At 37.6% G+C, this 20,829-nt stretch overlaps 1 protein-coding gene across 1 annotated transcript in view; it reads right to left on the bottom strand.

The window, feature by feature from the left end:
• Positions 1-20,829, bottom strand: part of IQCM (IQ motif containing M) — a 313,492-nt gene that overhangs the window by 134,446 nt on the left and 158,217 nt on the right. The window contains exons 9-10 of the mRNA XM_066252694.1: positions 17,867-18,011; positions 13,720-13,854 (exon numbers count right to left, since the gene is read on the bottom strand). Coding sequence (XP_066108791.1) covers positions 13,720-13,854; positions 17,867-18,011 — 280 coding nt within the window. The remainder of the gene's footprint in view (positions 1-13,719; positions 13,855-17,866; positions 18,012-20,829) is intronic.

The raw sequence follows: 20,829 nt of genomic DNA, 5'->3' as shown, positions 1-20,829 counted from the left end.
GACTTCAAACTCTATTATAGGGCCACGACAATCAAAACAGCATGGTATTGGCAGAAAAATAGACACTCAGACCAATGGAACAGAATAGAAAGTCCAGAAATAAAACCACATATATATAGTCAAATAATTTTTGATAAAGGGGCCAACAACACACAATGGAGAAAAGAAAGCCTCTTCAATAAATGGTGCTGGGAAAACTGGAAAGCCACATGCAAAAGAATGAAACTGGACTACAGTCTCTCCCCCTGTACAAAAATTAACTCAAAATGGATCAAAGATCTAAACATAAGACCTGAAACAATTAAGTACATAGAAGAAGACATAGGTACTCAACTCATGGACCTGGGTTTTAAAGAGCATTTTATGAATTTGACTCCAATGGCAAGAGAAGTGAAGGCAAAAATTAATGAATGGGACTACATCAGACTAAGAAGTTTTTGCTCAGCAAGGGAAACTGATAACAAAATAAACAGAAAGCCAACTAAATGGGAAATGATATTTTCAAACAACAGCTCAGATAAGGGCCTAATATCCAAAATATACAAAGAACTCATAAAACTCAACAACAAACAAACAATCCAATAAAAAAATGGGAAGAGGATATGAATAGACACTTCTCCCAGGAAGAAATACAAATGGCCAACAGATATATGAAAAGATGCTCATCTTCTTTAGCTATTAGAGAAATGCAAATCAAAACGGCAATGAGATACCACCTCACACCTGTTCGATTAGCTGTTATTAGCAAGTCAGGTAATAGCAAATGTTGGAGAGGCTGTGGAGAAAAAGGAACTCTCATACACTGTTGGTGGGAATGTAAAGTAGTACAACCATTATGGAAGAAAGTATGGTGGTTCCTCAAAAAACTGAAAAAAGAACTACCTTATGACCCAGCAATCCCTCTACTGGGTATATATCCCCAAAACTCAGAAACATTGATACGTAAAGACACATGCAGCCCCATGTTTATTGCAGCATTGTTCACAGTGGCCAGGACATGGAAACAACCAAAAAGCCCATCAATAGATGACTGGATAAAGAAGATGTGGCACATATACACTATGGAATACTACTCAGCCATAAGAAATGATGACATCGGAACATTTACAGCAAAATGGTGGGATCTTGATAACATGATACGAAGCGAAATAAGTAAATCAGAAAAAAACAGGAACTGTATTATTCCATACGTAGGTGGGACATAATAGTGAAACTAAGAGACATTGATAAGAGTGTGGTGGTTACGGGGGGGAGGGGGGAATGGGAGAGGGATAGGGGGTGGGAGGGGCACAAAGAAAACAAGATAGAAGGTGACAGAGGACAATCTGACTTTGGGTGGTGGGTATGCAACATAACTGAACGACAAGATAACCTGGACTTGTTATCTTTGAATATATGTATCCTGATTTATTGATGTCACCCCATTAAAAAAATAAAATTATAAAAAAAAAGAAAACAATTAGAAGACTGATCAAGAAAGAGAGAGAACAAATAAAAAGTATTAGAAGTTTTTAAAAATAAAAAAAAAATAAATAAAAAAAAGAAATTTGGTTTTTTTTTATTAAACAAGAACATCAGAACAGCAAACAACAAGTCAAAGAAAGTTGTTCGATTATACAAATGAGATACAATACTAACTTTTTATTTCATTGGTGAAAATGCTCTCAATACAAAAGGTTGAAAGTACTGGAGCAGGGGTCCCCAAACTTTTTACACAGGGGGCCTGTTCACTGTCCCTCAGACCGTTGGAGGACCAGACTATATAAAAAACTATGAACAAATTCCTATGCACACTGCACATATCTTATTTTAAAGTAAAAAAACAAAATGGGAACAAATACAATATTTAAAATAAAGAACAAGTAAATTTAAATCAACAAACTGACCAGTATTTCAATGGGAACTATGGGCCTGCTTTTGGCTAATGAGATGGTCAATGTCTGGTTCCATATTTGTCACTGTTAGCCGTAACAAGTGATATGACGCACTTCCAGAGCCGTGACACGTTCATTCCGCGTCACCGGAAGTAGTACTACACGTGAGTGACGCTGCGCTTTCCGGTACCCCCACATACAGTACTCCACTATACTCACTGACCACCAGTGAAAGAGGTGCCCCTTCCGGAAGTGCGGCAGGGGTGGATAAATGGCCTCAGGGGGCCTCATGCGGCCTACAGGCCGTAGTTTGGGGACCCCTGTACTGGAGTATCTGCACGTTTCCTGATCCCTTATCTTAGTTTTTCTGAGCAGTATATGTGTGTGTGTGTGTGTGTGTATACACTCTTAAACAATATAAAATATCGCCTGACCAGGTGGTGGCGCAGTGGATAGAGCGTCGGACTGGGATGCAGAAGGACCCAGGTTCGAGACCCCGAGGTCGCCAGCTTGAGCACGGGCTCATCTGGCTTGAGCAAAGAGCTCACCAGCTTGGACCCAAGGTCACTTGCTCCAGCAGGGGGTTACTCGGTCTGCTGAAGGCCAGCGGTCAAGGCACATGTGAGAAAGCAATCAATGAACAACTAAGAAGTCGCAACGCGCAACGAGAAACTGATGATTGATGCTTCTCATCTCTCTCCGTTCCTGTCTGTCTGTCCCTGTCTATCTCTGCCTCTGTAAAAACAAAACAAAAAACAAAACAAACAAAAAAAAAAACAATATAAAATATCAAGTTGAATACCTAAAATATTCACATAAATGGTATCCTTTTCACTTTTTTTCTTTATTCATTATTTTAAAAATAATATTTATCTATGTTGATACTTGTAGAATTAGTTCACAACCTGAGTAGCATTTCTTACCTAATTCATTGAAACTTTTTATAGGTCTTGGAATAATTCATAATACAATATTTTTAAAAATTATAAAAGTTGGCCAGGCATGTGGAAGTCCCGGGTTTGATTCCCATCTGCTTCTCCACCCTTTCCCCTCTCTTTTCTCTCTATCTCTCTTTTTCCCTCCTGCAGACAAGGCTCCTCTGGAGCAAAGTTGGCCTGGTGCTGAGGATGGCTCCATGGCCTACGCCTCAGGAGCTAGAATGGCTCTAGTTGCAACAAAACAATGCCCCAGATGGGCAGAACATCACCCTCTTGTTGTAGTGGGCTTGTTGGATGGATCCTGGTCACGTGCATGCGGGAGTCTGTCTGTCTCCCCTCTTCTCACTTCAGAAAAATACCAAAAAAATGGGTTTTTTAATAAATATGATAAAAGTATGGGAAGTAAGGAAGTAGTATTGGAAAATAAACAACATTTTGAGGGGTTGCTTTTAAAGGAAAGCAAAGGCATGGGATGGTAATTCAAAAGGAAGAACCAGAAGTTGACGTGGCATCCAAGGAGGGTATCTGTTAGAAGGAAAAGTTCGCAGTATACTCAGATGCTCTTGGGAAATTATCCAGGTGACAAGAAAGAATAATAAAGGAAAGACAGGAAATAATGAGGAGTAAGGAAAAAACAGACAGGAGTAAAATCCTTGATGAGGCCAGAGAGAATGGGGTACTGGGGTCAAGAAGGGATAACAGGGAAAGTTCATCCATTGCAAGAGGAAGAAAAGCAGACTCTGAGGGTGTAGATGCTGGGAGGTTGATAGATTAATAGGTAGGAAGGCAAAGTCATCTTTTCTAAAAATGTCTGCTATATCAATTTTATTAGAGACACAATCATTAGAAAGAAGAGAAAAACAGGTGTTTAAAAGTTTGAGAAAGGCCAAGATGATGTGGAATATTAATCTGAGAGAGGAGGAGACTGAATTATTTCAAAAAATGGAATAAAACTGCCTGGCTATCTGAGTGTCCACTTGATATTTATGAGCAGTGATAAAAGTGAAATAAATCTGCCCTGGCTGGTTGGCTCAGCGGTAGAGCATCGGCCTGGCGTGCAGGGGACCTGGGTTCGATTCCCGGCCAGGGCACATAGGAGAAGCGCCCATTTGCTTCTCCACCCCCCCCCCTTCCTCTCTGTCTCTCTCTTCCCCTCCTGCAGCCAAGGCTCCATTGGAGCAAAGATGGCCCGGGCACTGGGGATGGCTCCTTGGCCTCTGCCCCAGGCGCTAGAGTGGCTCTGGTTGCGGCAGAGCGACGCCCCGGAGGGGCAGAGCATCGGCCCCTGGTGGGCAGAGCGTCGCCCCTGGTGGGCGTGCCGGGTGGATCCCGGTCGGGCGCATGGGGGAGTCTGTCTGACTGTCTCTCCCCGTTTCCAGCTTCAGAAAAATACAAAAAAAAAAAAAAAAAAGTGAAATAAATCTACATGACGTGCTTTCCTCCATCTATGCTATGTTCATGGGTTTGAACTAGGAAGAAAGTTCATTCCCTCAGATTCAGCCTGTTGGAAAATAAGCCTGAGGAGCATAAGGAAGTTAAAGATGTAGGCAGGGTCTCATGGGATGAATCTACGCTGGTAAAGTGAAAGGTAACAAACCTCATGGGTGATAAGCATAGACAGTAAAGTTAATGGACTGAATGTCCCCATGTGGTTACAGATTTATCAAAGAAAGGAAACTAGAAAAAAAAAAAAGCCAGAAGATATAATGAGGTGGCCAAAGATGAAGAAGCTTAAAAGATTGATGTTGGAGGCTTACAGTTATCAGAACTGACAAAATCTAGTTATAACCAAGGAAGTCAGTAGTTAGAATATGATCATTAGAAATGAGGACTGAAGAAAACGAGAACCTGAGTTGCACTGGTTCAAACAAATTTTTTATTATTAACTTAGTCCTCACTGAAAGTTAAAGTTTTTAGATGTGGAGAATTCTAATTAATTAGGAAAAAATTATACAGTTTTAATGATAAAAGGTATAAGGTATAGAGATACTTTTGAAAAGAAAAGGAAGAAATTAAATAAGTTCTGAAAGCTAGTTATTTCTGAATAGATAAGAAAGTTTATTAAAGTTGCAGGTTTGTATAAGTTACAGAAGGTTTGTGCGGGTTGCAGAAGATTTGTGCAGAGTGAAGAAACAAAAAGAGAAGGAACTGAGAAAGTAGATGAAGATGAGGAAAGGCGAGGAAGAACTTTAAAAAAAAAGGATTATCCTGAGAGGAATATAAAAAAGAACATTAGAACATTCTTAGAGGCCTTAGGAGCTTAAGAAATTCACCCAAACTTACAGGTATTACAGAAAGAACCAATGGCCTTCTTAAGCCCCAACGACACAAAGTCAGGAGTCAGGAGGAGAGACTCACCCCACAAGAACAATTGTATACGGCTCTTTTTACTTTTAGTTTTTTGAACATTTCCTCATCTGGACTTACTGCAGCCAAGAGGCATTTTATACCAGCCAAGCAACAGCCTAACCCTCTCATGTTATACTGGGATGTACAATATTAGCTAGACCCAAATGGCAGAATCCAGTCAAATTACTATCCTAGGTCTGAGGGTATGTTACAATTTTGTCATCAGCAGGTCCTCTTTGGATATCAGTGAGGAACGTGAAGACTTATTATGAGTTGAGATCAGCCCCTAGGAAGCAACCTGGTTCCAGAGATTCAGAAGCTGATAGTGAATCCACCTCCAGAAATGAACCCGAAAAAAAGAACACCTAACTCATTCCCAAGCAGCCAGGAAGTGGCTGACATCACCTAGTACACTTTAAACCATCTAATCAGGCACGCTGAAGAAGTTTTGCAAAATACAGGCATGCCTATAACCCCTGAAAACCTGTTTATCTCTCTGCTTGCCCTTCACCTTCCACTGCAACCAAGGCCATGTATTAACAAGATAGTCATCACAGAACCACCTAATCATCATACTCTCTGTTAATCTTTACTAAAACAAAAAAGGGGGTTATGTAGAAATATGCTGTGAAAATATGCAGAGTTAGGATGACAATTAGAGACAGCAACAGTGAGGCACCCTAGGGTGAAAGCCCGGTGCAGATGAGAATCCAGGGGCCTCTCTGACCCTGTACTGGAAACAGCAAAACAGCAGAATAGGATTTAGCAACAAGAAATATTTAGACTCTAAGAACAGAGATTAGAAGTGAGCATGTTCCTTGTCCTTTACTTCAGCCCCTGGAAACTTCTGCTGTCTGATTCCTTGAGTTATTTGTACTGACTAATAAATATCTGCATATGGCTGGGGACAGGGCTTCAGTCCTTCAGTCTGCTGACCAGGGCTGTTACCTCCCCTTGGCCCCTCAGAGTATTTCATCTGGTCTCTGAGTAGTTCATCATTGCCATGACATCAGACCTCCCCTGAAGCTCTAGAGAACTCTTCCTCATGGATGAGTATGGTGTGTGGCTGACTTTGGAGCCCAGGCTGAGGCTTCCTGGTCTGGTGATGAGATTTGTACATACTTATAAATCTCTTTTTTATTAGTCTATTGCTTTAATTAGCTATTACTCTAGAACCTAGGCTGATGTTTTTCATCTGGTGGTGATGTGTAGAGCTATTACTTTAGAACCCAGGCTGAGTTTCCCTATCTGGTGATGTTGTGTAGCTTATAGTTCTGTTGATTCTTCTTCTTTATTCTATTTTAGGTTACAGAAGTTCAAACCCCTTTTGATTTTGCCTTTATTATTTTTTATTGTAATTAATTATAGTGTTTCCCCCTAAAATCCATCCATGAGTAATTGCATCTCTGTACCACCTCCTGCACAGCATAGCAATTGAGCTATTTTTTTTTCTTTTTAGTCCCTGAGACAGAGGCTCCGCAGAGCCAACCTCAGCACCCTGGACCAACTTGTTCCAATTGAGCCATGGCTACAGGAAGGGAAGAGAGAGAGAAAGGGGAGAGGGAGAAGCAGATGGTCGCCTCTCCTGTGTGACTTGACTTGGAATTGACCCAGGACATCCAAAGGCAAGGTCAGTGCTCTACCACAGAGCAAACCAGCCAGGGCCAGTATTACTCTTTACTCTGCATAAAAATCAGAACTTTTTTTTCCCCACAAACAGATTAAGCAGATTAAGATGTATTTACCTGCTAGAAAATGGTTAGCTGATATGGGGCATTAATGCAAGATTGTTATTCTCACTCTGGCTGCAAGCACCCAGGTGAGGTTCACCTGCATAGCGCTTAGGTGGAGTTCCTAGCACTCTTGTTATAGTTCCATCCTCTCACTTCTTAATAAAGTCTTTAGAATTCCAGCAAGGGAAATTGATGGTATAAGTATAAACTTTTAATCCACTCAAATTTATTTGTTATTTTAAAAATCTGGGTACATTAACTTTCATTGAATCAAAATATTTGGAATGCATTTTACAACTTATTTAAATACATAAATATGTTATGAGACCTTTATTAAGATCCACTAGGTTGGCCCTGGCCGGTTGGCTCAGCGGTAGAGCGTCGGCCTAGCGTGCGGAGGACCCGGGTTTGATTCCCGGCCAGGGCACACAGGAGAAGCGCCCATTTGCTTCTCCACCCCTCCGCCGCGCTTTCCTCTCTGTCTCTCTCATCCCCTCCCGCAGCCAAGGCTCCACTGGAGCAAAGATGGCCCGGGCGCTGGGGATGGCTCTGTGGCCTCTGCCCCAGGCGCTGGAGTGGCTCTGGTCGCAACATGGTGACGCCCAGGATGGGCGGAGCATCGCCCCCTGGTGGGCAGAGCTTCACCCCTGGTGGGCGTGCCGGGTGGATCCCGGTCGGGCGCATGCGGGAGTCTGTCTGACTGTCTCTCCCTGTTTCCAGCTTCAGAAAAATGAAAAGGAAAAAAAAAAAAAAAAAAGATCCACTAGGTTAAGTGATTGTTTGATATTAAATGTAAATCTCAATGCTAGAAAATATGCACAATAAATGATAGGTGTACATTTAATTTTGCATCTTCCCTGATTAGTACTATGAATTAGACTCCATAAAAAAGAATAAAGAGGAAGAAAAGATTCTAATATCTGCTTTTATTATAGACAATTATTAGTGCTGATGGGAGTTATTACTAACTATGATACACAGGCTATGCAAATGCACTTTTATGTTTGTACCTCAAAAGATGAAAAGTATATATGAAGATGTGTTTGAAAATAAAGTCCTCTGTATTCAAACAATAGCTATATCTAAATAAAATCAGCTGAAAACTTATATGGTCTTCTATTGTACTTCACATTTACCACTATATACTCTTATATATGTATGTGTGTTGTGTGTGTGTGTGTGTGTGTGTGTGTGTGTGTGTGTGTAAACTGGTAGGTGAAGAATTGCTGGCAGGAATACTTCTAAAAAATGGAAAACCCATATCTTCATGGTAGGAATATGAGATATTTACATTTAAAAAGCCTTAAAAACTATGCCGTCAAAGAACTTGACTCTAAAAACATCTCTTTGCATAATAGGCCAACATGACTCTGATTAAAATTTTAAAAAAGCACATCTACAAAACAGTATTGTGATGCTGATTTCAACATGGAAACAGTCACAGAATTTTAAATTTTGGAAATTGAAATACCAAAGTGAGGTTCTCATGGGCTGTGAGGTAAACTGGAACAAAAAGACGCCGTTAGCATCAGCAGTTGGCTTCTATGCTGCCAAACTGGGGGCAGCCCCCAAGAGGCTTGGTTTTGCCGATCTGAATCAGAAGCTTTCATTTCAGTACTCATGATCATTTATATAGCGAGTGAGAGACCTCATCATGCTGCCTTATGGAGCAGAGCATAACTTTTTTTAAAAGCTAGATTCACAAATGCTAGAAAATGTTCATTCCTGAAGGTGACTTACTGGTAAATAATGGATTGAGTAAGAACTGCAAAACATATGTATTTGTCTTTAAGGGGCTGAAAAATATTTTAAGTCCTTTGGAAGTTTTTGCTTCACTGTGAGAATTAACAGGACTCTGGATCAAATGAAATGCAATTGGAGGGAAAAAAAAGCTTTGATGCTATGTTTATGAGGCTGAAATGAATATACTCTTATATAAAATTTTACATGTCATAAGAATTTCTGATAAAATATTTGGTTTCTTTCATAGCAAAGTTGTTCTCAGCACGAAGTTTATATTCTTGATATTACAGTAATTTAATTCATCTCCAACAAAGACTTGCTAGTGGGTCTCCGCCTGTTAGGAGTACTGGGTGTGTAATCCTAATAAGCAGTGATCTAACAAAAAGGAGCCAGAAGCCTTGCTCTCTAACAGACTTATGAAAGTAATTGTACCTTGACTGAAGCTACACCATTCTCAAACCCCTGCTGCTCCTGCTGATTCTTAGGATGGTTATTTTCTACTTAAAGAAAACAGACAGGCTTTAAAAGAATAATAGCTGGTGTTAAGTAATATTAAAAAATTTAATTAGATTCTCAGCACAGCTTATATAACAATGGTACAAATATTTCAACTCAAATAATAAAAGACTCAAAGGTTTTAAAAAATTATGTAGAATGGTTAATTAGAAAAATGCACTAATTGGAGTAACAACTCACAAGATTACACTGGGATAGAGGGGAAAGGGGAAAATCTCTCACTGGCCATGATCATTCCCAGAACACATCATTAGCACCGGCTTTCGCGGGCTTTGCATAGCCACGGCTAGGGTGAAAGATGGCATTAACAGAGTTGCATAATGTAAGACGAGACAAAATGTCAAGAACCATCTTTTAAAAAGTGTTAGGGGAGAAAGCAGGCAGGATTGTAGGAGCAGCTGCTTGGATTAGGTAGCTGAAGCAAGGTGATGAGAGACAGATCTTTCAGGATTGCTCTTTGCCCCTTGGGTTTGATCTCTAGTTTATTCAAGGGTATTAAAGCTCTAGAGACAAGTGTTTAAATAGCTCCTACTGACACAGAACTGACTTATATCCAAGATCTAATTTGCATTGTGCATTTGGAAACATCCATTTCCAATAGGCAGATGACAGGTGAATAAGGGACTCAAAACAAGAAGAATCCCACAGGGAAAAGAAACCACAGATCTCAATGAATAATCTGGCATCTTTTAGTCAGCAGTTTTAGTAACATTGTGTCCTCTCCAGTCACCCACTAGCAGACACAGATTTTCCACTACTCAGTGTTAAAGCTACCTTGAAAACTCTAATTTGCTTTGCCTACCATCTCATCTCTATCAAACCCTTGTCTTTCTTTTATTATCTAGTTAACTCATTCTAAAATAATTAACTCATCCTTTATTCTACATAACCTTTTCTGATTTCCACACCTAAGACATAATTAATATTAGCATCATTCTAGCAACTTGACAGATGTGTGACCATATAAGCATTTACAACATTGTATTTTTCTAGTTATATATGTGAATGTCCCACCACTCATGAGGAGGACTCTGAGACCTTTGAACTATGTTATATATCAGAGCTCATGTTAAGTGCTCCTAAGATGTTCATTGAATATATCTGCAATAACAATTTTATCATAAAGGATTCTGGATTGCCCCACCAAGGAGGGCCTTCCTTTGGCATGTCTAATGCATTTGCTTTTGCCTTATGACTAATTCCTGAAATTATTAATTAGAGAAGAGAATATGCTTTTAAATCTCACATGGCTGAAAACATTAGAGAATATCTAATAAAATACCAGGAAAAAAAGTGGCACTCTGTTACACAAGGGCCATAGATACCACTGACAAAATCTTTATATATTTGTAATGCATAGAAAGAATCTGTGGATTCATGGAAACATGGCAGGAGACCCAAAAGAGTAGGTGGGACAAACCTCAAACACTTCCAAAATGATCTAGTGTTATGTAACACAAATATCTCAAATCCTGCCAAAGAACTTTATAGCAGTACAGTTCAGAGATTTATTTTGCTAGTAAGGTGGAGGTAACAGTAGAATAGATAATAAACCACAATGTATTTTTTACTTACTTTCAGACATACTGTTCTATTGTTATTAGTTTCACTCATTGATATTTAAATGTATATCCAGTGAAGGTTCTCATGTTTGCATAGCCTTCAGTTTTTAAGATCAGCGTATCCACGCAGCCTCAAGTTGCTTCATTCTCCCGTAGAAAGATTTTCAGATAAAAATTGTGTCCTCAGTCACAAATTTCTTTGTTACCATAGTGATAAGAATAAAGAATTCTTAAAAAGCTAAAAATACCTGAACACATACAGACAGTTTTAGGAATTTGACCTACTTGGTGTCATACTCTGTAGAAGTTAATCAATTGAATTAACTACATATGCGTGAGGTGACATCGTCTACTGAATGAAAAAAAAATGCGTAAGTTGCACATCTGGAATATTATCCATAGTCAGTGTGAATGAAGATGACTGACAATCTAAAATGCATAAAATCAGATTCTCTTAAAAATGAAATAGATTCCAGAAGCAAGCAGAAAACCATTAATTTAGCTCCATTTTAGAATATTACCATTTTAAATGAAAGTTTCTTATGCACCAAAAGGATTTTTCTAACTGGAAGGAGCAACATAATTGGACATGTATTTAAAATTATGCTAAAGTGGCTTCTTTCTGTAAAGCAAAGCTTCACAATTTTAGGCATTATAATAAACTATGTTTTTAAACTAAGTTTTTTTTTAATTTTAGTTTTTATGAGAAACATAATAGACTCAATCATTTGCAGAAAATCTATATTGCAAGGCATTAAGTTAGTTTATGAAATATCAATAAAAGGCAGGACTTGCTGTCAAAAATGTTATAATCATTCATTTTTCATAGCATTGACTTATAAAGTGTCTCTCACAGTAAAATGGAAAGAGAGCACCGAACTTAAATAGACCAGGAAAAAAGTTCCAGCTCTATTAACGAGTTTAGAAAAATTTCTTTCTAAGTCTCAATTCTCTCATATGTAAAAAGAACAGAAATGAGCATATCATCTCCTCTAGAACACTGATATTATGATATTCAAAAGAGATGATATGTGTGGAAATCAATGAATGACATTCAAAAAATAACCTCTATAAAGATGATTAGGTTCAATATTTAAACATTTTCAAAATAATTTTTATTTTCATAATTAACTATACTTAAAATTATTTAAGAATAATAGTAGCAAACATTGATTGAGCACTTACAATGGAAAACACATTTTACATGAATGATGTAATTTATCCCTCACAACAGTCCAATTATAGTTGAGCAAAATGAGGCATAGCAGAGAGAAATTACCCAAAGACATTCAACTGGTATATGGCAGAGTTAGGAATTAAACCCAGGCAAGCTAATTCTATGTCATGCTCCAAATCTAAGCCTTTATGATATAGCCCAAAATAAACATTAGAAAAAATATCTCTATAAAACTTAATTTGAAAAGAAAATCTTATATTTTAAATTACTAAAAATAATCAGTATAAGTTTCTGAAATGCCTAATTACTTCTATTTTGTTATATTTAATTTTTTTTCATTTTATTATTTATTATAAAGAAAAGTGGAAATAACAGTATTATAGATAACATATTATAGATAATCCATATAACAGATTACTACTCAATCATAAATACTATTATAAAAGGTATTTATGGCTTGAAAACTTTTGAGTACTGTTATGCAAAAAGAGCAGACTTTCAAACTGGTAGAAAATAATCTCAATTTTTATAAAAATAATATCTTATGCACAGAAAAAAACCTGGATAGACTTCAATAGATTGCTATTTTTTAGTAATGTTATATATTTTTATATCCCAAAATATTCTATAATAAACATTCAAAGATTTTGTCAACAGGAAAAATGCTACTTAAACAAGCAACCTAATCATAATCACTGAAGCACAAAGTGATTTGAATGCTTCTGCTAGTCTGTAAACAAATGTTTACTAAGAGTCTAGAAAGCATTCTAGATAATAGGGATAACAGCAGTGGCAAAGTCCATAGGTAAAGAATTAAGTAAATTTACACTAAGAACTCATGAAAGAAGAGAACTTCAGACCTATAATGACTATAACTTTGTCACTCTGACCTGAATTCCTGAATCACACCTTCCTACTAGCACATGAACCAACCCTATTCTTCCATTTAAAAAGGTGCTGATATGTTTGTTTACCTTTCTTCTCAAATAAATTCTGCATATATCCATGCATTACCTCTAAACATGGCAGTGACCCATAACAGTAGTGTGAACACAGAAAGAAATGTTGAAAGTAATCTCAAGGAGTTAAGAAAAATTCATTGAGATTTTTTACATCTCGATGTTAATTACAACTCTCTTACTAGTGTTTAGAGAAGGGAGGAATGTCACTTCATTTAAATATTCTCATACAACACTATTCTTTCAATTATTTACTATTCAGAAAATAAATGACTTTTTAACTATAAAATTCTATTATATTGAAATGATTTATGATGTTAGACATTTACATTCTTCAGTTCCAAATCTAACTATCTATGAGAGTTAAAAGAAAGTAAAGGATGGATAAATGGTGATAGAAGGAGACTTGACTTGGGTTGTGGACACACAATACAATATACAGATGATATATTATAGAATTGAATATCTGAAACCTATATAATTTTTAATCAATGTCATCCCAATAAATTCAATAATAATAAAAATAATTAAAAATTAAAATATAAAATAAAATATGGTAGTGTAAAATATACTCAGTTAGGTATAACATAGCAAAAAATATATATTAAAAGCTTAAAAGTCTAAAATTATCTCCTCCGGCCACCTAAAAATAAATCATTGTATAAACTTCTTTTACCCTTTAAATCTGTTTCTTCATATATATTAAAATTAGGTAAAAATAAGTTTATGGAAAAGGATTTATAAGACAAGTTTAATGAAGGCAAGAGAAGAAAGGAATGAAAGAATAAGGGAGTAAATAGGAAGGAAAAAAAAGACACGGAAAGGAAAAGAAGGGAGATGAAAAAGGAGGAAGTAAGAAACTACTTGCCTCTTTGGACCAGGTCCCAAACTTGATCAATTTGCTGCTGAATTGGGAAATGACCACAGTCATTGAAGAATTTAAGGAGCTCACTTCTTTCTAATCCTTGCCAATCTTCCCTCTTAGCAAACATTGTTTCATAGACTAAAGGAGGAAAAAAGATGAAAGAAAATATTTTCTTTGTACAGATTATATCAAGTACAAACCACCTAAAAGTTTCATCTGGATTTGAAGAACTTTAACCCCAGTTTTCTTTTTATGTCTGGTGATAACCTCCATACTTAGGTGTCAACCTTCTACATCAGGTTAGAAGGAAACGAAATTTGGACTTGCTTCCCCAAAGAGAATACTGGCATCTTCTGACCTGGTTTATACAACAGTTGTTTACAGTCCCTACATCCATGAATGACCAAACTTTCAGAAGACATAAATTCTGTGTCAACATTTTGGGGAAGGGCTGATTTCTGCTGACCCATTTCAGTATTCATTGTTTATTATTTTCATCTCTTTTGACTTCTACTAACAATCTAACTACTTGAATTGCTGATTCCACTTTGAACTGATTAGTTTACCTCTGCTTTGGGCCCTAAATGGAATAATGTCTACTTTTTCACTGGCTTCTTGTATTCTTACTTCCTAGTTTAAGGTCCTTGGCTATTCCTGGCTCAAGGCTACCACAGGAAACCACTCAGTTGCGCCATCCCTCACCTATCTCCCAGACTTGGCATTAGACAGGGATTAGGTAACGACCAAGAGAATTGACATATACATTTGTAACTGTAGTTCTACACGAACCTTTTATTGTTTTCTTTTCAAAATGGTGATATTTAGTCTTTATTCTTAAGTATATGGATTAGCTCCATGAAACTGATTGTTAATTAGCCTTTTCAGGATGACATGTTTTGCCTCAGTCCAGGTTTAGTTAGCTCTGAAACACAGGCTCTCAATGACAAAGGGCACCAAAAGAGGTTTCTAACAAAAGTTAATGTACCATGCCTGACCAGGGGTGATGCAGTGGTAGAGCATCGTACTGGGATGCGGAGGACCCAGGTTTAAGACCCCGAGGTCACCAGCTTGAGTGCAGGCTCATCTGGTTTGAGCAAAAAGTTCACCAGCTTGGACCCGAGGTCGCTGGTTTGAGCAAGGGGTTACTCGGTCTGCTGTAGCCCCCCAGTCAAGGCACATATGAGAAAGCAATCAATGAATAACTAAGTGCCACAATGAAAAACTGATGGTTGATGCTTCTCATCTCTCTCCATTCCTGTCTGTTTGTCCCTATCTATCCCTCTCTCTGACTCTCTCTCTCTCTCTGTCTCTGTAAAAAAAAAAAAAAAAAGGTTAATGTACCATCTTGGCATTTAACTTTATGAACTTCAACTTTCTATTCATTCATTTATGTATTCATTCAGTTGGGATGGGGGTCATGAGACACTGACAAATTCAAGCAATATTTAGTGATTGCCTAAATATGAGTAGCTATTCCAGATCTTGATGCACAGCAGCAAAATGAACACAGGTTCATATTTTTTATGTCCATGGCTTTTTTCCTCATTTCAAATAAGCAAACTCGGGCAGTTTGTGTTGGTGGTCCCATCCATATCACCTTGTCCCTTACATTCCAGTGCTTCTGACCTGACTTTCAATTGCTGGCATCTGCATTTCATTGCCTAAGGGCTCCCTCTGGCTGCTGGACTCCACTCTGCCCATCTGAGCAGCAAGCCAGAGTTTCCAGGAAATTAAGGTCCCCACTGGAACAGCCCTGAACCATTGATTAGGGGGAGTTGGGGAATAAACACCCAGCACTTGTGCCAAGTTGGCTGCATTATCCTCTAGTCTAAGGGAATTAAGCTCCAGTTGCCCACCTGGTAATCTGCCTGATAATACACTCTTTTTTTTACTTCCTCCATCCCTTCCCTGTCTCACGTCTCCATTCTGCTAACAGTATTTCCTGGGATCGACTCACAAATAAATCAGTTGTACTTGAATTCTTGTCTCAGGGTCTGATTCTAGAGAAACCCAAACTGACACACAAATAACATCGCTTTTTACTTTTATGTAAAAGTAAATATATTTCTCCTTGAGGAAGTATATATACATCTATTAGTTTTTCCTTGAATTAATCCATTTTAGATGTATCCCACTAGATCAAACTGATGTGCATATTAACATTATGGATTTGTACCTACATTAATAGATAACAATGCCTCTAACCTGCACAGTATGCCCTAAAAGCAAACATTTGGCAACACACTAGCAGAATAAATAGTTTAGGCAAGTGTAATTAGGGTCAATATAAAACAAAATCATGAAAATTAATGGAAATTTCTGGTCATTGAAAGATAAAGCAGGGGTCCCCAAACTACGCCCTGCGGGCTGCATGCGACCCCCTGAGGTCATTTATCCGGCCCCGCTGCACTTCCAGAAGGGGCACCTCTTCCATTGGTGGTCAGTGAGAGGAGCACATTGACCATCTCATTAGTCAAAAGCAGGCCCATAGTTCCCATTGAAATACTGGTCTGTTTGTTGATTTAAATTTACTTGTTCTTTATTTTAAAATTGTATTTGTTCCCGTTTTGTGTTTTTACTTTAAAATAAGATATGTGCAGTGTGCATAGGGATTTGTTCATAGTTTTTTTTATAGTCCAGCCCTCCAACAGTCTGAGAGACAGTAAACTGGCCCCCTGTGTAAAAAGTTTGGGGACCTCTGCTCTAAAGGGTGAATAAGTATTTGCCAGATATCAAATATCACCCAACTAGCAATCAAGATATAGGAAGGACACAGAATTTTCTAAAGAATATAAAGACAAATAACAACTTACAAATTCTATGGACTCTAGAGTTACTTTAGATCTCAATGCAAATGGATGCCTTAGTTGGTAATTCTCTAAATCATTCATTTAGCTAACTCTCTTGTATTATTCAGATCCTATGTTGCACAGAACACCATTGGCCCCCACTGGATTCTTCATATCCTTGCCTCATGTCAGCCTATTCTCTCTTTTTTTATTATTATTTTTATTATTAAGTGAGAGTTAGGGAAGCAGAGACAGACTCCCACATGCACTCCAACCTCCACCCAGACTGGAATCTACCCAGCAAGCCCCCTGCCAGGCAATGCTCAGCCTATCTGGGCTGCTGTTATGTTGTTCAGCAACCAACCTATTTTTAGTATCTGAGGCAAGACCATGTAGCCATCCTCAGTGCCCATGGCCAATTTTGCTTGAACGATTAGAGCCATGGCTGTGAGAGGGAAAGAGAGAGAGATAGAAAGTGATAAGAGGGGCAAGGATGGAAAAGCAGATGGTCCCTATTTTGTGTGCCCTGACTGGGAATCAAACCTGGGACTTCCACATGCCCATCCAACACTCTACCACTGAGCCAACCGCCAGAGCAAATCATCTTCTCAAAAAAAAAAACCACAAATAAAAATGCCAGAGTGATGTGTTCAGATATAAACTGTTCCGTAGTTCATCATTCACAATGCTCGACAGGCTTCCTAACTCCTTCAACGTAAAAGCCAGTGTTCTATAAAGTTAGATGCAACCTGTGTCCCCACGCCCTGCTACTTTTTCTAATCTCTGTTTGCTCTGCTCTGGCTCACAAACTCCATCTAGTACATTAGTCTCCTGGCTTCCTCCTAAGGTAAATGCTTCCCACCAGCCTTTATACTTGCCTCTCCCTCTGCCTAGAGCATTCTTCCTCCCTCACTTTCTTTAAGACTTTTACTCAAATTCTCAACTAGAAACTAACAGAGTCTGTAACAACATCAGTTTTTTTTCTCTTTTAAATCAAAATGAAATGGTTATTTATAGATGCAATAATAATAGTGCAATCTGCAGTTAAAATCAAGGGGAAAATCATGGAAAGAAAGTAAAACAAAAATAAGCATGATTCTAAAAGATTAAAAAATGAATTTAATGACAGAGTTTGGGGTTTGAAGATAAGACTGAGTAAAAATAGTGGGGGCATTTAGTGATCTGGAAGTCACTAGCTAAAAATAAAGGGAGTGGAAAAGAAACAGTGATCTGTGTTATAATTATAAGGTCCTAATAATCTTTTAATAAATATTAATATATCTGTACATTCATACTAGGTTATGGGATATAAAATTACTATGCCTAAAAGGGTGTTATTCAGAAACAATTTCATCACTTACATTTTTTTCTATCCATCCATTCCTCTAGTTCTGTAAAGTTTATAATTTGTCTTGTCCTCCAAAGACCAAGTCGATACTTAACACGATAGATTAGTCTGCAATACAAGTCTATAACTGCTTTCAAATTTGGTCCATGATTCAAAGCCTATAAAATAGCAACATAGACAGTTAGAGCTCCTTATATATGTGTGCTATGATTTTTTCCTTTTCATTTCATCTATCGCACTCAGTTTCCTAACTTATGGGTGTATTTTTTTGTTTTTTGGCTAGGTTGGTTAAACATATGCATTATACAGTCAGATAATCACCCTGAAGTTCAGAGAACTTCATTGAGTTGTTGTTTTTTTGTTACCAGATACTTGTATTTTCCTTAGAATAGAGGTTTCAATGACAGATATTTTCATAGGAGCTTCCTGAGCTGATGTCCAGATTTCTACAACATGTAGCCTATTCATCCAAAATAAATAAATAAATATTTATTAAAGCATTATTCTGTAATGAACGATTCTTGTCTAAGCTATAAACTCTGGATCCTCAAATCACTGTATTTTTTTCCTCTTGAAAACTGTATCTTCATATCTTTTACCTCGTTTTCACGGACTTCAGGTTATTCTTGATGATTTCTAAAAACTGAATACTAAAGAAAACAACTTTTTAACTTATGTGCATATTTGGTCTTATCAGTTTATCTTTTACCTGTAACTATATTTTCTGTACATAAATTTTCTACATCTTAATAGACTTTTAAAAGTTAAAATATTCATCTATTTTAAGTACTTTTTCTAAAGAGCCAGTCCCATTTTATCAATTAAATCATTTTACACTTTCTAGCTCATTAATTCCTTTCTTAGCCTTTTCTATCACTCTTGACTTCTTGAATGAAAAACCTAATTCATTTTTTTTAATTTTTAAATAATATATTTAAAGGTCATAAATTTTCCTGAGTCAGTTTTCCTGTGATGTGCTTTGCATGCCATTTTACAAGTGAAAACACTGAAGAATAAAATCTTTAAGTAACTTTCCTAAGGTCTCTCACAGCTAGGAAGTTACAGAACTGGTTTTGAAATAAAAACAGGAACACTATAGAGACCACATTTTTAATTATATACTATATTCCTCATAATTTATTTAAATTTAGTATCTTTCACCCATTTGGGGATTTTTTATTTTGATTTCTTTCCTAGTATATTTCTTTTCTTTTCTTTTTGACAGAGAGAGGAACAGATAGGGACAGACAGATGGGAAGGGAAAGAAATGAGAAGCTTCTATCCTTCATTGTGACTCCTTAGTTGTTCATTGATTGCTTTCTCACATGTGCCTTGACCTGGGGGGCTCCAGCAGACCGAGTAACCCCTTGCTCAAGCCAGCAACCTTGGGCTTCAAGCCAGCAATCGTGCAGTCATGTCCATGATCCCGCACTCATGCCAGTGACCCATGCTCAAGCTGGTGAGCCTGCACCCAAGTTGGATAAGTCCACGCCTAAGCCAAGCCAGTAACCTTGGGGTTTCGAACCTGAGTCCTCCACATCCCAGTCCAACGCTCTGTCCACTGCACCACCACCTGGTCAGGCAGTATATTTCTTTTTATACCACATAATTGTTCTTGCTCTTGCCATTTATTTTGTTTTGTATAATTCTTTAAAGGTTATTTTTATAATTTTATTTTTTTACCTTCACTTAATTGTGTGAATCTTCTTTAAATTTTTTAATTCTATGCTTAACTCTATATTTCTTAATTTAGCAATATTATCAATGAAATATTATTGTTTAATTTTCTTTTTATTTACTTTCTTATTTTTTTTATTTTTATTTATTCATTTTAGAGAGGAGAGAGAGAGAGACAGAGAGAGAGAGAGAGGAGAGAGAGACAGGGGGGAGGAGCTGGAAGCATCAACTCCTATATGTGCCTTGACCTGGCAAGCCCAGAGTTTCGAACCGGCGGCCTCAGCATTTCCAGGTCGACGCTTTATCCACTGCGCCACCACAGGTCAGGCCATGTTTAATTTTCTTGACTGAAACAAGCAATTAGCATTATGTCACTACTTTCCTCTTCACTTTGCTCCTTCTATCTGAATGTCATAAGAATTCAGGCAGATTCTGTTTCCTAATCGTCTTTCAACATTTAATAACATTTTCCAAGGTTTCTTTTTAATCTGTCTTTTGTTCAATATGTTCCTGTCATTTAAAAAAAATAATGAATTGGTCACACTTTTGGAGTGTTCTGCACCCTATGAATCTTAGTGGGAGGTAAAATTCATCTATAATTTAAAGGTGCAAATCAGATGATCGTGACTCAAGTCTCCTCTGTGGGTAGGATACAGACACAGAACAAAGCTTCATCCATTATCTATACTAGCCCCAGATTTTAAATAGAATGCTTTTAAAAGCAAAATAGTGGCAAATCTATTTGTGTGGTAGAGTAACCTGGAAGCTAAGTTCATTATCATCTCTTAATTCTGAGTTTAGTTCTCCGACCTCTACTCAATATTCTACTCAAAAGCCTAAATCTGTCAGTAGTTTTGTTGTTGTTGTTGTTCTTGTTGTTGTTGCTTGTTTTTGCTTTTTGTTTTGTTCGGGAGTCTTTTGCTTATAATTAAGAATCAAGCAGTGCTTTAATTATATTTTTTAGAACATAAGCCTAAAGGTACCTGTCTGGCGTGTGCTGCTTAGATAAACAATGACCTTTGCTAAGAGAGCAGAGCTTCGAGCAGCCCCCAAAGTCAATGGAGCAGCTTTTCCTCTGAATCTAATAAATTTTTTTTTGGGGGGGGATGCAACTTATCTTATGAGGGACACCTCCTCAGATCTGAGGGATTTGAAAGATTACCAAGAGGTTTTCATGGTTAGGAGGTGGTGGCTCTCATTGCAGCCTGCCTCTCCGCCAGTCGTCAGCCTGGAAACATGCCCAGCAACGGGGCTGTGCCCACCTCAGTGTATGAACTCTTACATCTCTCAATACTTCTC

Source organism: Saccopteryx bilineata, chromosome 1, assembly GCF_036850765.1.
Source record: "Saccopteryx bilineata isolate mSacBil1 chromosome 1, mSacBil1_pri_phased_curated, whole genome shotgun sequence".
NCBI classification, from domain to species: domain Eukaryota; kingdom Metazoa; phylum Chordata; class Mammalia; order Chiroptera; family Emballonuridae; genus Saccopteryx; species Saccopteryx bilineata.
Note: the sequence above shows the minus strand (reverse complement) of the source record. Positions and strands in the feature narration are given on the sequence as shown.